A 12,801-nucleotide genomic window follows, 5' to 3' on the forward strand; every position below is an offset into this window, starting at 1 on the left:
CACAGAGAACAAAAGCGTGAAGGATCTCATCAGTGCGCTGAAGGCAATTCCTCTACATTTTTTCCGTGGCGACCATAAGTTTTGTCCTACACGCTGCTCGTTCTCCGGGAAAGTTCTACAGGTCAATCCTGAAGACACCCCTAGCAACATCTTTCTCAGCCATGTGTATTCAGCCTTTGATACGCTGACCAGAAGGGCTCGTCTACTGATAGGAAACCACACGAGCAACCTGGCAGAATATTTTATGAGCATAGTTGCAAGGCTTATAGGTGGCAAAAACATTATTGTTAGCCAAATTGCACGATATACCACCCCGTGTTAAAGCAGCAGGAATCCGATTTACGAAAGGTCACTCAGCTCGCCTTGAAATATTTCGAAGAACTGTAGGATCTACACCAAGTAGGCAGTTGAAAAAAATTGCACAACAGCGGGCCATGACTACTACTCGACGTAAAAAAACTGTCTGCTAGAAAGCGCCTTTTAACTAATGCTTCCACAAAACTCCCTTCAAAAGAAATCAGGGAGCCAACCGGAGCAGACAAAAACTACGGCTCGAACGCAACTGCTCCGGATCTTGATTGCAGTGCGCTCGAAATTGCAAAAACAGATTTTTTGACTCGTCTCCAATGTACTGCAACAGAAATCCTCAGTATCGAAAAAGCCACTAGGCTTCAGAGAAATTCTATCGATAATAGCTGGATAGAATACAGAAAAAACAGAATTACAGATTCCGTAGATGGTGCTGTTTGTAAAAGGCGGTTGAAGACTGTGGGTTCATTAGTTCGGCAGCTGCTGTATCCCAGAAACCGCCAAACAAAGGCAATGGAGCATGGTCAGATGTATGAGCCTGTAGCTATTGCAGCTTTTGCAAAGAAAATGGGTTGCATTGTGAACTCTGCTGGGCTTTTCATTCACAAGGAATATGGGTTTCTAGGGGCCAGTCCGGACGGGATAGCAATTTTTCCTTCGGGTGAGAAGGCTCTTTTGGAGGTGAAGTGCCCTTTGACAGCAAAAGGGCTTACATTGGAAGAGTGGATAGCGCTTAAAAAAATACATGTCTAGAAAAGAAAGTTAATAGTGAAATAAAGCTGAAAAGAACACATGACTACTATTACCAAATTCAAATGCAATTGGAATGTTGTGACATTGATTTTGTATACTTTGTAATATTTTTAGGAGAAGAGGAATTATATTATGAAAAGATTGGTCGTGAACGTGAATTCTGGTCTAACAAAATGCTGCCAAATCTACAAAAATTTTATTTTGAGGCACTGTTACCAGAAATTGTCGACGGAAGGTTGCCAAGAAGTATGGAGATACGAGAACCGTTTATATAAATCCAACTGTGCTAGGTATGGGTAGTTATCATGTGTCATTACAGTCTTATCCGAATACAAATTCAGATATACAAATACTCAAGCAACAATCGAACTTTAGAATATTTTTTAATGAACCCGTATGGATAAGCTAAATAAAAAAAAAAACAAGTTTTTTTTAACTGAAAGTAAGGAGCGACATTAAAACTTAAACGATCAGAAATCACTTCGTATATGAAAGGGGCTGCTCCCTCCTCAACGCCTCGCTCTTTACGCTAAAGTTTTTTACTGTTTTAAAAAGTAGAATTGAGAGAAAGAGTAAAACTTTAGCGTAACGAGCGGGGCGCTGAGGAGGGAGCAGCCCCTTTCACATACGAAGTAATTTATATTCGTTTTAAGTTTTAATGTTGCTCCTTGCTTTCAGTTAAAAACATGTCTTTTTTTTATTTAATATCTGAACGTTTTTGAACTAATGCATGTTTTGATTTTGGCTCTCCACAGATGATTAATTAAAACGAAATTTCATATTTATATGGCTTTCTCATAATTTTGATAGAATCACTTTGAGAAAAAAGGAACAGGGGAGGAGGCTTAATTGCCCTCCAATGTTTTGGTTACTTAAAAAGGCAACTAGAACTTTTAATATTTTACGAACGTTTTTGCTAGTAAAAGATCTACGTAACTTACGAGTTAGCTTACGTAACGAACTTCTGTATTCTGTTAGTGTTAAATTTTAATGCTGCTCCTTACTTTCAGTTGAAAAAACTGTTTCATATTTATTTTTGTATTGTTCTATTTTGAAATAAGGCTAGAAAATCCTGCGCACCCTTCATGGAAAGTTTCTTCCCCATGACAAATTCCTCCATGGAAAGTTCCCCCAACATAACCCCCTGTTCTCAACCCCCCCCCCCCAACCAAAAATCCTCCTGAAAACGTCTGTACATTTCCCAATAACCATTACTATATAAATACTGATCAAAGTTTGTAACTTGTAGCCCCTTCCACGGGGATTCTGGTGGAATAAGTCGTCCCCAAAGACACAGTTATAAGGTTTTTCGACTATGCTGAATAAAATGGCTATCTCACAATTTTAATCGGATGACTGTGGGAAAATAATTAGCGTGGGAGGAGGCCTAGGTGCCCTCCAATTTTTTAGATCACTTAAAAAGGGTACTATATACTTCATTTTTTATATATAATTCACTTGTATATAACTTCATTTCCGTTGGAATGAGCCCGCTCGCAACATTCTATGACAACTGGTTCGATATAATCACCCCTGGAAAAAAAATCCATATTTTTGCTGATAGAAGCTTAACACTTCCACGGTAGAGTTCCCTGATAGGCTGATTCGGACGGGTGTAATTTTGGTTTTATTACTTTTATCGGGTGTTTCCCTCTATTTTCTAAAATAAGGCAATTTTTCTTAGACTCGTAATTTTAGATAGGTATCTCATATATTTAAAGTCAGCATTAAAATGCGATTTTGTTCATGTAGCTATTGGTATCAAAAATCTGTTTTTTAGAGTTTTGGTTACTATTGAGCCGGGTCGCTCCTTAGTACACTTCGTTACCACGAACTTTTTGTTAACATGAAATAAATTTGTCACTTCGCTGCGAGCAATTATTTAAATTATATTTTTCTAAATAGGTCTGCATGAAGTAAAAACCTGAAAATATGTACTTTTTATTTGTAATTTCCACAATTTTATACCGCGTCTCCTGGCAAATAATGATGACCAGACCACAGGCACACACGCAGGCGAGGGATTCACCCACCTTAAATTTGTATAATGCTTAATTTTCTCAGCGAAATGTTTAATTTTCCTGTGTTTTCCTGGTATTTCTTTCGTAAGAGTTGAACCCCCTCCTCCAAAAAAAAAAAAAATATCGAATAACAATTTCCCTAATTTTCTCCTCGAATAATAGTTCTTTTCCAAATAAATATTCCTATTTACTTGTCGAATTACGAAGAATGAATATACATTAATCGTAATTTTCAGTGAGAAACCCCGTGAGTTTAATGACGGCAGTGAAATCTGATAACTTTGAGTATTTGTGTGATTTGCCGCGATTGAAAAAGAACTGAACAGGCAGTATAAATTCTGGAGGAGCGTCCGGCCTTAAAGGCTCCTTTCGCAACCCCTTTTTTTCAATGTTTACAATTTGCCTCCTACCCTCTTTGGTCAGTAGTGCTTACACTCCGTTTTGGCCCCTTTTGGTCAACAAAACTAGTCAATCATAGTGAACTGAAGCCATATTTCACAAAAGGTGTTTGATCTCTGCCAAAGTAATGCAAATCTTTTATCTAACAGAGATTTAAAGTCAGAGACTTTTAAGTAATTATTTCATAGACTGTAATTGATTTTCACAAAAGTAGTTATGTTGTCCTTGGTACAATTGTTCTAGGTTCATAAAAACTAAGTACAGAAACCTTACCACATAATGCTAGTTTCAGACCTTGTATTTGTTTGCCAACTCGATTATTTCAACTTTACGAATAACATTTTATTTTTTATATGAAGATTCATAAACATATATTTCATCGTAAACTTATTATTCAAACATATGTTTTTTGACAAATCTAAACGTTCAGATTTTTCAAAAGGTTAACTTAAGAGTTTATTGAAAATTTGGAATTTCGATTAAGTATTCAAATTTTGTCCATGATATAAAAAAGGGTAAGAAAAAGGAACAAAAATTGCATTTGTTTGGAAGATCTTATCTGTGGTAACTCCTGTTTATTTTAATTCGACATTATTGTTAGTTTTAATGTCTGCTCGTTTATCATCTCATTTATTTGCTTTAAGTTTAGGCTATTACATGGCAAGCAATTTTTTCCAAGTTGTAAGAACTTGCTCTTTACTTTCCTTTGATTCGTTTCTCATGTTACTAATTTAGTCATTTTTACAAGGAAACGAAACTTTGAAAAATGAATCATAGACAGTATATATTTAACTACACATGCAAACAAAACTATTTAAGAGATCTCTCAAATCTGCAGTAGGATTTAGCTTAAGTCTAGGATAAAAATTTTTGCAAAAATCAGTGGAAGAAAGGTTCAAATTGAAGAAAAATATGCTTATCTTGAAATGGACAATTTAATGTAGTTCAGATAATACCGGACATCCTGTAAATATCATCGGTAAAAATAAAAACAAAATAAACTGCAGAAAATATAAAACTGCAGAAAAATAAAACCACCAAATAATAATAAACTATTAAGGAATTAAAATTTTTGGGGACAACTTCCTGGTGAAAAAAGTTGAAAAGTTAAAAGTAGATGCCGGTGATCATACAACTGTGGAAGTTCTCCATCTCAACGTTGTGGAAGTTCTCCATCTCTAATTTATCTGATTAATGTTTGTAATCTCAATTTAATATAATCTCAAATGATTAACTTGATCTTGATCTTTACGCCATTTAATTGATTTAAGCCTTAAGGCACATGATTTAAATGATGATAAAGTTTTTCTTTATTAGATCCGTCCTTATCAAAATTAAATAAAAAAAATAGTTTTTTTAACTGCAAGTAAGGAGCGACATTAAAACTTAAAACGAACAGAAATTACTCCGTGTATGAAAGGGGCTGTTCCCATCTCAACGCCCCGCTCTTTACGTTCGTTACCACGAATTGTTTGAAAAGCTGTGTATTTAGTGAAGTTTTCGGACAGATGAAGAATGAGGATTGTTTCAGCAATAATATTTTACAGACTAATTAAGGAGCAACTCATTTACACTGCCAAAAAAGGGTCGTATTCGATCATTTGTACATGTGGCGTTGTAATTAGAAATCATTTAGTAAAGGATACGGCTTTAGACTTTACAGTCCCTACCGGAGGTTCTGATCTCCGTTTCTTGGCCCTTCAGCCAGGAATTGCAATGGGAGGGTGGTCGGGGGCCAACCATCCTGTGCTTTCGCACACCCTTCCTGTTTACCTTCCCCAGATTTCTCCAGGTACCCATTTAGAGCTGGGTCGACTCTGGCTAAGCTTACAGAGCCACGCCACTGACCCCCGTCCCAAACTAATTAATTAGGTATACTGGGATTCGAACATGCGTCCTCTCAGACGAAGGATTCTGAATCCAGCGCACCAATCCACTAGGCCAGGACGGCCACTAAGTAAAGCTGAGCAATTAACTAAATGAAGTTAAAACTGACAATAAAAAATGATCCCACTTTGCATAAAAGAGAATAAGATAAAGATACCTCGATAATAGAAATGTTCATTTTATCGATAATGCGATATAATGATATCGATTACACATATATCGATTAAGGCGGTGAGCACCGCCTTAAAGTGGATACATTGTAAATCAACAAAAAAAGTTTTAGTCCAAATGTTGGGACTAATGGAGCTTCTAAAATACCAACCATCATTTGTGGGAAAGTATCATTCGTATTTCTCAAGTGCTGGGAGCTATTTCGATTATAATTTCCGCTGTATCTTTTTAGGCAAATTATAAAAGTCATTTGGGGGAGGGTCAGGGCTTGAACAGTAGAATCTTTTGGCCTCGCCAGTGGTATGGTCCCATATACAGTGGAATTTTATTCCTCTTACGTGATAGATTATTCGCATGGACAAAGATGCTCGATTGAAGGTTTAAGTAAACTTGCAAAGTTAGTACTGTAACGTCTTTATCGCTCTTTGAATTGTGCTGCTACAGCTTATGTTTGTGCGCATTCAAACGTGTCTAAATTTTAAAGCAAAGTCTTTATGCAAAACCAATTGATGTAGAAAGACCATGACCAATTTTGTAATGATTTAACAAACTGTTAGTAGCCTTGTGCTTTTCGTGCATTGCCATCGAGAGATAGGGTGGTATAAAAACTTATTGACTGTAAACATTTTAACCAAGTAATTGTATTTCCTATAATAGAAGCTTTTTTTATTGTTATTGTTTCAGATCCAACTTGACTTCAGTTGTGAAACTTGACTGAAAAGCGAAGTGAGAGAATAGGATATCTTATCATGAAAAATGTTGGGGCCATGTAAGTAGTTACATTTAATATTGTCCTAGAAGCGTAGTGGGTATATTTGTATACAGGGGAATTGGGGGAATTCTATTTTGAATTATTTTAAACTCAACTTGACTCAGTTGTAACAATTGATTCAATATCACTGTCCTTGAGGCTTTCCCATCCCCCTCCAAAGGCCTGTTTCCTTATCACTATGACTATGGTTTTTTGTAAATTTCCTCTGGAGGAGGAATGTGAGTTGAAATAGGGTTTAAACATAACTTTAAAATGTAATAAAAGTGCGGAGACCTTTAGGAAACAGTTTTTGTTGGATTTAATTCAATTTAATAAATTTATTGCATAAGATGAAGCAGTCTGTGGCAAAGAACCGCAAGTAAGAAGTGACTCGAACAATTAGTATCCAAGACTATAAATAAAAGTAATCTTGGTAACAATTTATGCATCAAATGGACTGATTTTATATCGTGATCCTAAATATGTAAACAACCAAAAAACTGTGAGTATGAGAAGATGTTCATGATTTTTGAGAAATAGATAAAAGATTCTCAAAATGAGATCTTCTTATGGATTCAGGGTCATTTGTTTTTGTTTTTTCCCCCAGGGATGATTGTATCGATCCAATGAACCTAGAATATTTTGGGGGGACTCATTCGAAAGGGAATTTCTAGTTAATCTTCCTATTTAAGAAGTAAACTGACAGCGCCAAAGCAAAGTGGTGCTTCACTCCATTTTATGGCGCAAAATATTCACCTCATCAATTAACAATTCTGAGAACCTGACCAATTTAGAATTATCTAATAACCTTATATTGAGCTTCCCAGATTTATTATGGATTAAATTCCAAAAGCGCCATTTGGGCCAAATCTTGGGGTGGGCATGGGACATTTGACAGAACTTGAGACTTTTATTATGAATCTAACCTACTTTCAAAGTTTAAAACGATTAATAGCAAATAGCGTAATTACCCCAAGGGTCGTCAGGTAATTAAGCTCTTTGGCTAATAGGCGTGCAGTTAGTTCAAATCATTTGAACAGAGTCGATTCAAGTGTTAGATCTGTACCACATTGTGTATCGTGCCATAGTACTCCACTAGTGGTGCACTAAGTTTGCTGTTCAATGTTGTTAAACACACCTCTTTTCTTCTATTTGTAGTTTTGTATGTTTCCTTTTTTCCTATCTTCATTTTCTTTTTATATTCCATCTTTGTAAATATATTTGCTTGATGATTGGCAAAAAAAACATTCATTCATTTATTCAAATACCCTTGAAAACCATGACAGTGATAACCCTAAAGTTAATTTTGGTGTTAAAGACTCCTTCCCCTCCTGAGAAATATTAAAAGGGATACAATTTTTAGGGATGATTGCCATTGACGCACTGATATATGGATATCAAATTTGAATGTAAAAAATGGAGGATGAAAGGATTGGGGGGTAGCCTCCCTCACATTTAAGTGAGACTTGGACCAAATAGTTTGCACTATCAAACTGGAAGTAACCTCGCAACCTTGCTAGTAGGAACCGAAACTATAAAGCGATGTAAAATGATTACGATTCATGCAACTAAAAATATATTATTTTTTGCTGATTCTAAATACACAACACTTGAGTTTGAAGTTGATCATGTGACTTAATAAGAAGTTGCATAATTCTAGAAAAGGGAGTTACTTTTTCAGCCAGAAGAGACCCTGGTCTTCATAAAAACTATTTAATGAAATTATACATGAATGAGAACCCTAAAGCTATTAAATAAAAGAATGAAATTCCTTATTTTTCCAGAAAAGGTTGTATTTTTCCCAAGGTTGATCGTATCTAACCAGTAGTCATATATTATCGAGACAGGGTTCATTTGAACGAAAATTTAAGGATTTAGTGCTCTTTTTAAGCACGAAAAGAAATCATGTACAGAAATATACTAAATTGTTGCATTTGGCTCGTAAAACAGCAATTAAGGCTCGAAAAGTGCCGAGATGTATTGAGCAAAAAAATGAAAATAAAGAGTGACATCAAACTAACGGAAATTATTCCGTACACGAAGGAGTGCGCCTTTCTAAAAGGTTCGTGGTTACGCTAAAGTTGAAATTCTCGCCCAAATTTTGATAGCTCCCTCCTGAATCTTATTCTAATCATCCATGTTCTTCTCATGACCTCTTATATCCTATTCAAGTATGAGCTGCTTTTCTCATCTCCCCAGATGGATGGCAAAACATACTATCTTTGGTAATCTGTCAGCCTCTGTCCATAAAACGTGCTCAGGTCTTCTTAACCTTTTTTTCATTGCAACCCTAGAAATTGGAATCAAATAATATTTTCTAATAGTTTATTGTTTAATATGCGATCAATCAAACTACTATCTAAAACTATCGGTACATCTTAAAGCTGTGATTAATTGAACTTGAGAACATCGATCTTCAAAATTGAAGTTAGGGTAGCCTTCTGTCTCTCAACTCTCTAGAGACCGTCGATTGTCAAAAACCCTTAAAATAACACTTATTCATTGGCGGAAATAGCAGGTTATTTTTATCAGCTTGTCAATCTGGTCTCTAGGTCGATCTGAAACGATTCTTTCTGGCAAAAAACTTGTAAAAATTTCAGGTAGCTGAAAATATTCTATGGGACTGTTCGAAAACAGGAAAATACATCGAACAATGGTTGCAATCATCTTGCAGGTTATTGTCTTCTGCTCATGATAGTACCGATTTTGTTCCAAAAGCAATATCCTTCATAGAGTACACTTGTGAAAAAGAGCTAGATATTTTCTAAGATTTCTAAGCAATTAGAGGAAATAGATCAAGAAAATCAAGAAGCTACGGCCTGATGTTAAAAGTGGTATCTTCCGCCAATGAATACTTGAGTACTTTTTAAATATAAATTTTCAATTTTAACATGGGATTTTCGAGTTCCATGAGTTCACTTAATCACGGCCTTAAATATCCCGACAGCACTGCGTTTTCTCTCAGTAATAATACTGGTTTCTCTCTATATCTCAGTATGCACTCGGAGATAATCAGCTTAGCCTGAGAAAGTTAAACTACAATGCAGGCATATTTTAATTATTTATTTGATATATAGAGTTGGTACGGTGGTTAGGTTAAGTATTTAATATAATGCGTTCTCGGTCGCCTCCTTTCCATAATTCTCTGTTTTAGTTTCCATAAATTTGCTACTAAAGGATTATATTTTCATCATATTTTAGTATATTTCATCATGATTAATTTAACTTGACTTCTTGAGTGTGGTCGGGATATTTAACAAGCATCAAACTATCTTTAGGCAATTCTTTCGGAGAATGTTTTTTAAGTCCTCTTGACCCTGCTCAGGCGACCCAAACTTGACAACTGTCATGATCAGGGGTTCCAATATTCTAATCTTAGTTCACTCGCTTATCTTTTTATTCTTCCAAAGCTTTTTCAATTGTGTCAAAACTCTGCACACCATGGTTATTTTCTGTTTACATCTTTATTCAGTCCAGCATCTTTTCCAATATTACTGTTGAGGTAAATGAAGCGATCTGCATGATTGATTTCCTTAATCCTAGCATCACCTCTTCACCCTTTATTCTCGGTCTAAGTGATTTAGCCTTTTCAATATCTATTTTCAAATTTATTCTTGCACCTATTCATTCCCCAAAATCTCCCAAGACTTCCAGAACAATCAAAGTACCCACACAATCTTTAGTATAGGAAAATTCTACCTTCTCCTTTGATACTTGTTTTGCTTGTAACCTTGTGTAACCTTGTTAACCAGTGTGTAACCTTCTTCGTACTCATTTGGTGTTCATCAAAACGCTCTATACTAGTATTAACTATCCAAGAAATCACCATAAGATAAGAACTGATTATGATTTTCATCTCTGGCTTTCTGCCTCCAGGACACTACCCACTGCACCAGGGACGAGGAAGTGGCCAGGATTTTTTTTTAGGGGAGGGGGAGTATTAAAGAACTTAAAAATTTGTTCATGTACTTTTTTGTTACGTTGTTATGAAGCGGACAAACATTTCAGGATGAACTTTTAAACCTGGCAATCATCCCTGGATACGGGCTTGACCTGGGATAATCTAATTTCTTTCAAAGAGCATGGTTGTCTGAACAGCGGGAACGGTGTTAAGCATCGCTATGATCCTTAGTGGCGTGTTCGTATTCTTGAATATGGATGATTTTCATCGACAAATATTAATATATATCAATATAAAATTCCTCGTAGCTTATAGCAATAGGATTGTTTATCACAATTTCTAAATTATCTCGTCCGCATGCTAAAAATACTCAGAAATGTAACCCGTTAGGTCCAAGACACACTTAGTGTTTTTTCCCAGCGTTTGTTTTACCATAGACCCCTACACATCGAAAAATACATTGTATGCTCGTATGAATTTATTGCACGTACATGCATTAGGGGAGGGGGTAAGCAATAGAACTAAAAATTTCTCTGAAAACCGATTGGTAGAAATTTTTTGAATGTAAATGAATTAAAGTTTTGTTAAAAAATAGTATTTAGTTTTGTTAAAAACCAAATGCTAAAAACTAAATTTTTGTTAAAATAGAATTATAGTTTTCTTAAAAAATAGTATTTAGTTTAGGGCAAATAGATTGGATTAACACTCATCCTTTATTATCTATAACAAACAGGCATTGATTTGCAAAGGGTAGAAGACAAGGCCTAGTTTGGGCCCAACAACCTGACACTTGAGATTTCCTTGAATTTCTGGGCAATTCCTAATCAAATATTTAGCTTTTTTTTATACAGATGCCCTCTCTTTTCCCAGGAAAAAAAAACATTTCTTCCATTTTTTTCTTATGTCTACCCTCTGCAAAGACACTTTCTCATCACAAGTAGTCAGCGGTAAAAACGCCGAGTGTGTGCGTTTCCATTTTGTTCCAAAGGCCACCATCTCGACGAAGACATTAAAAAAAACGATCATTTGTTTTACCGTTCGTTTATTCTTGTGACACCTGTATCACTGCTGCCAACGTTTTGTTTCACTTAGCCTTTTTTTTCCGCCCCATGTGAACGTCGCAATACTATCCTTTAAACCTCTAAGAAAGGCTCGGTAAAAAAAGAAAAAAAAACGCACGGTAAAAAATGGCTTTAGAACCAATTTTTTCATCAGTCCTTCTGTCGCCAATATATCCTTTTTGGAGGACAGGACAGTCCCCTACCCCTGTCTTAAAGAGCAGAGACTGATGTTGCCTCCTGATCTCTTGAAACGCATCTTACATAGATTAAGATATTTTATGATACTTGGATGGTCGATTTTAACACAGTTTCGGAAGCAGTTATTTCTCTGCTGATAAAAGATTCCTTGCTGTCATCCCAGCTCCATCCTTAAGAAGAGTCAGGTTCAGGTTCACGTACTTTGATTTTTTTTTACAATAATTACAACATAAGTGTGTCCTACTCCCGGCAGAGAGCATAGTGCGAATGGGACGGGAGTTATAAATGAAAACAACAACTTTCTTCAAATAATAAAAAAAACCTAAAAAATCATTTTTCAAGTCTCAGCATCGGCCAACCGCCTCAAAGAGAAATATCCCATCAAAGAATTTTCCCAGCACTAGAGGGAGCTCCCAAAGCAATTTCTGTAAAAATTGGTGAGGGATTTTAAATGTGCCAGCAGTTAAATAAGCTAATGAGAGGCTAGTTTAAAGTAGAGAAAACGAGTGATCTCTTGCTAATTGTTAAGCAAAGCCTTGTCTGTTCAATTTACATACAGCGTACATAATATAAATCCTGTGTCATTAATATTTCCCATCAAGCCGGGTATCCTGACGTTTTCCAAGAGGTATGCTACAATCAAACAGTTCGTGGTAACGAACTGTAGTAAGGAGCAACCCGGCTGAATAGTAACCAAAACTCTAAAAAATGGAATTTTGATACCAATAGCTACATCAAAAGAATCGCATTTTAATGCTGATTTTGAATATATAAGTTTCATCAAGTTTAATCTTACCCGTCAAAAGTTACGAGCCTGAGAAAATTTTCCTTAGTTTAGAAAATAGGGGGAAACAACCCCTAAAAGTCATAGAATCATAGGAATTTTGTATTTTTTTGCCAGAAGGCAGATCACGGATGCGTGTTTATTTGTTTGTTTGTTTGTTTGTTTGTTTTTCCCCAGGGGTGATCGTATCGACCCAGTGGTCCTAGAATCTTGCGAGAGGGCTCATTCTAAAGGAAATGAAAAGTTCTAGTGCCCTTTTTAAGTGACCAAAAAATTGGAGGGCACCTAGGCCCCCTCCCACGCTAATATTTTCCCAAAGTCACCGGATCAAAATTTTGAGACAGCCATTTTTGTTCAGCATAGTCGAAAACCATAATAACTATGTCTTTGGGATGACTTACTCCCCCACAGTTCCCGGGGGAGGGGCTGTAAGTTACAAACTTAGACCAGTGTTTACATACAGTAATGGTTATTTGGAAGTGTACAGACGTTTTTCAGGGGGATTATTTTGGTATGGGGGGTTGAGGGGAGGGGGCTATGTGGAAGGATCTTTTTTTGGAGGACTA

The 12,801-nt window shown here is 36.0% G+C and overlaps 1 protein-coding gene across 1 annotated transcript in view; it reads left to right on the forward strand.

Moving 5' to 3' along the window:
• The first annotated feature begins 366 nt into the window (after nt 1-366).
• The window catches only part of LOC136035398 (peroxidase-like), a 96,331-nt gene continuing 83,896 nt past the window's right edge, over nt 367-12,801 (forward strand). The window contains 2 exon segments of the mRNA XM_065717180.1: nt 367-1,352; nt 6,225-6,309. Coding sequence (XP_065573252.1) covers nt 6,290-6,309 — 20 coding nt within the window. The 5' untranslated portion in view covers nt 367-1,352; nt 6,225-6,289.

The sequence above is a fragment of the Artemia franciscana genome, chromosome 14, assembly GCF_032884065.1.
Source record: "Artemia franciscana chromosome 14, ASM3288406v1, whole genome shotgun sequence".
Classification (NCBI taxonomy): domain Eukaryota; kingdom Metazoa; phylum Arthropoda; class Branchiopoda; order Anostraca; family Artemiidae; genus Artemia; species Artemia franciscana.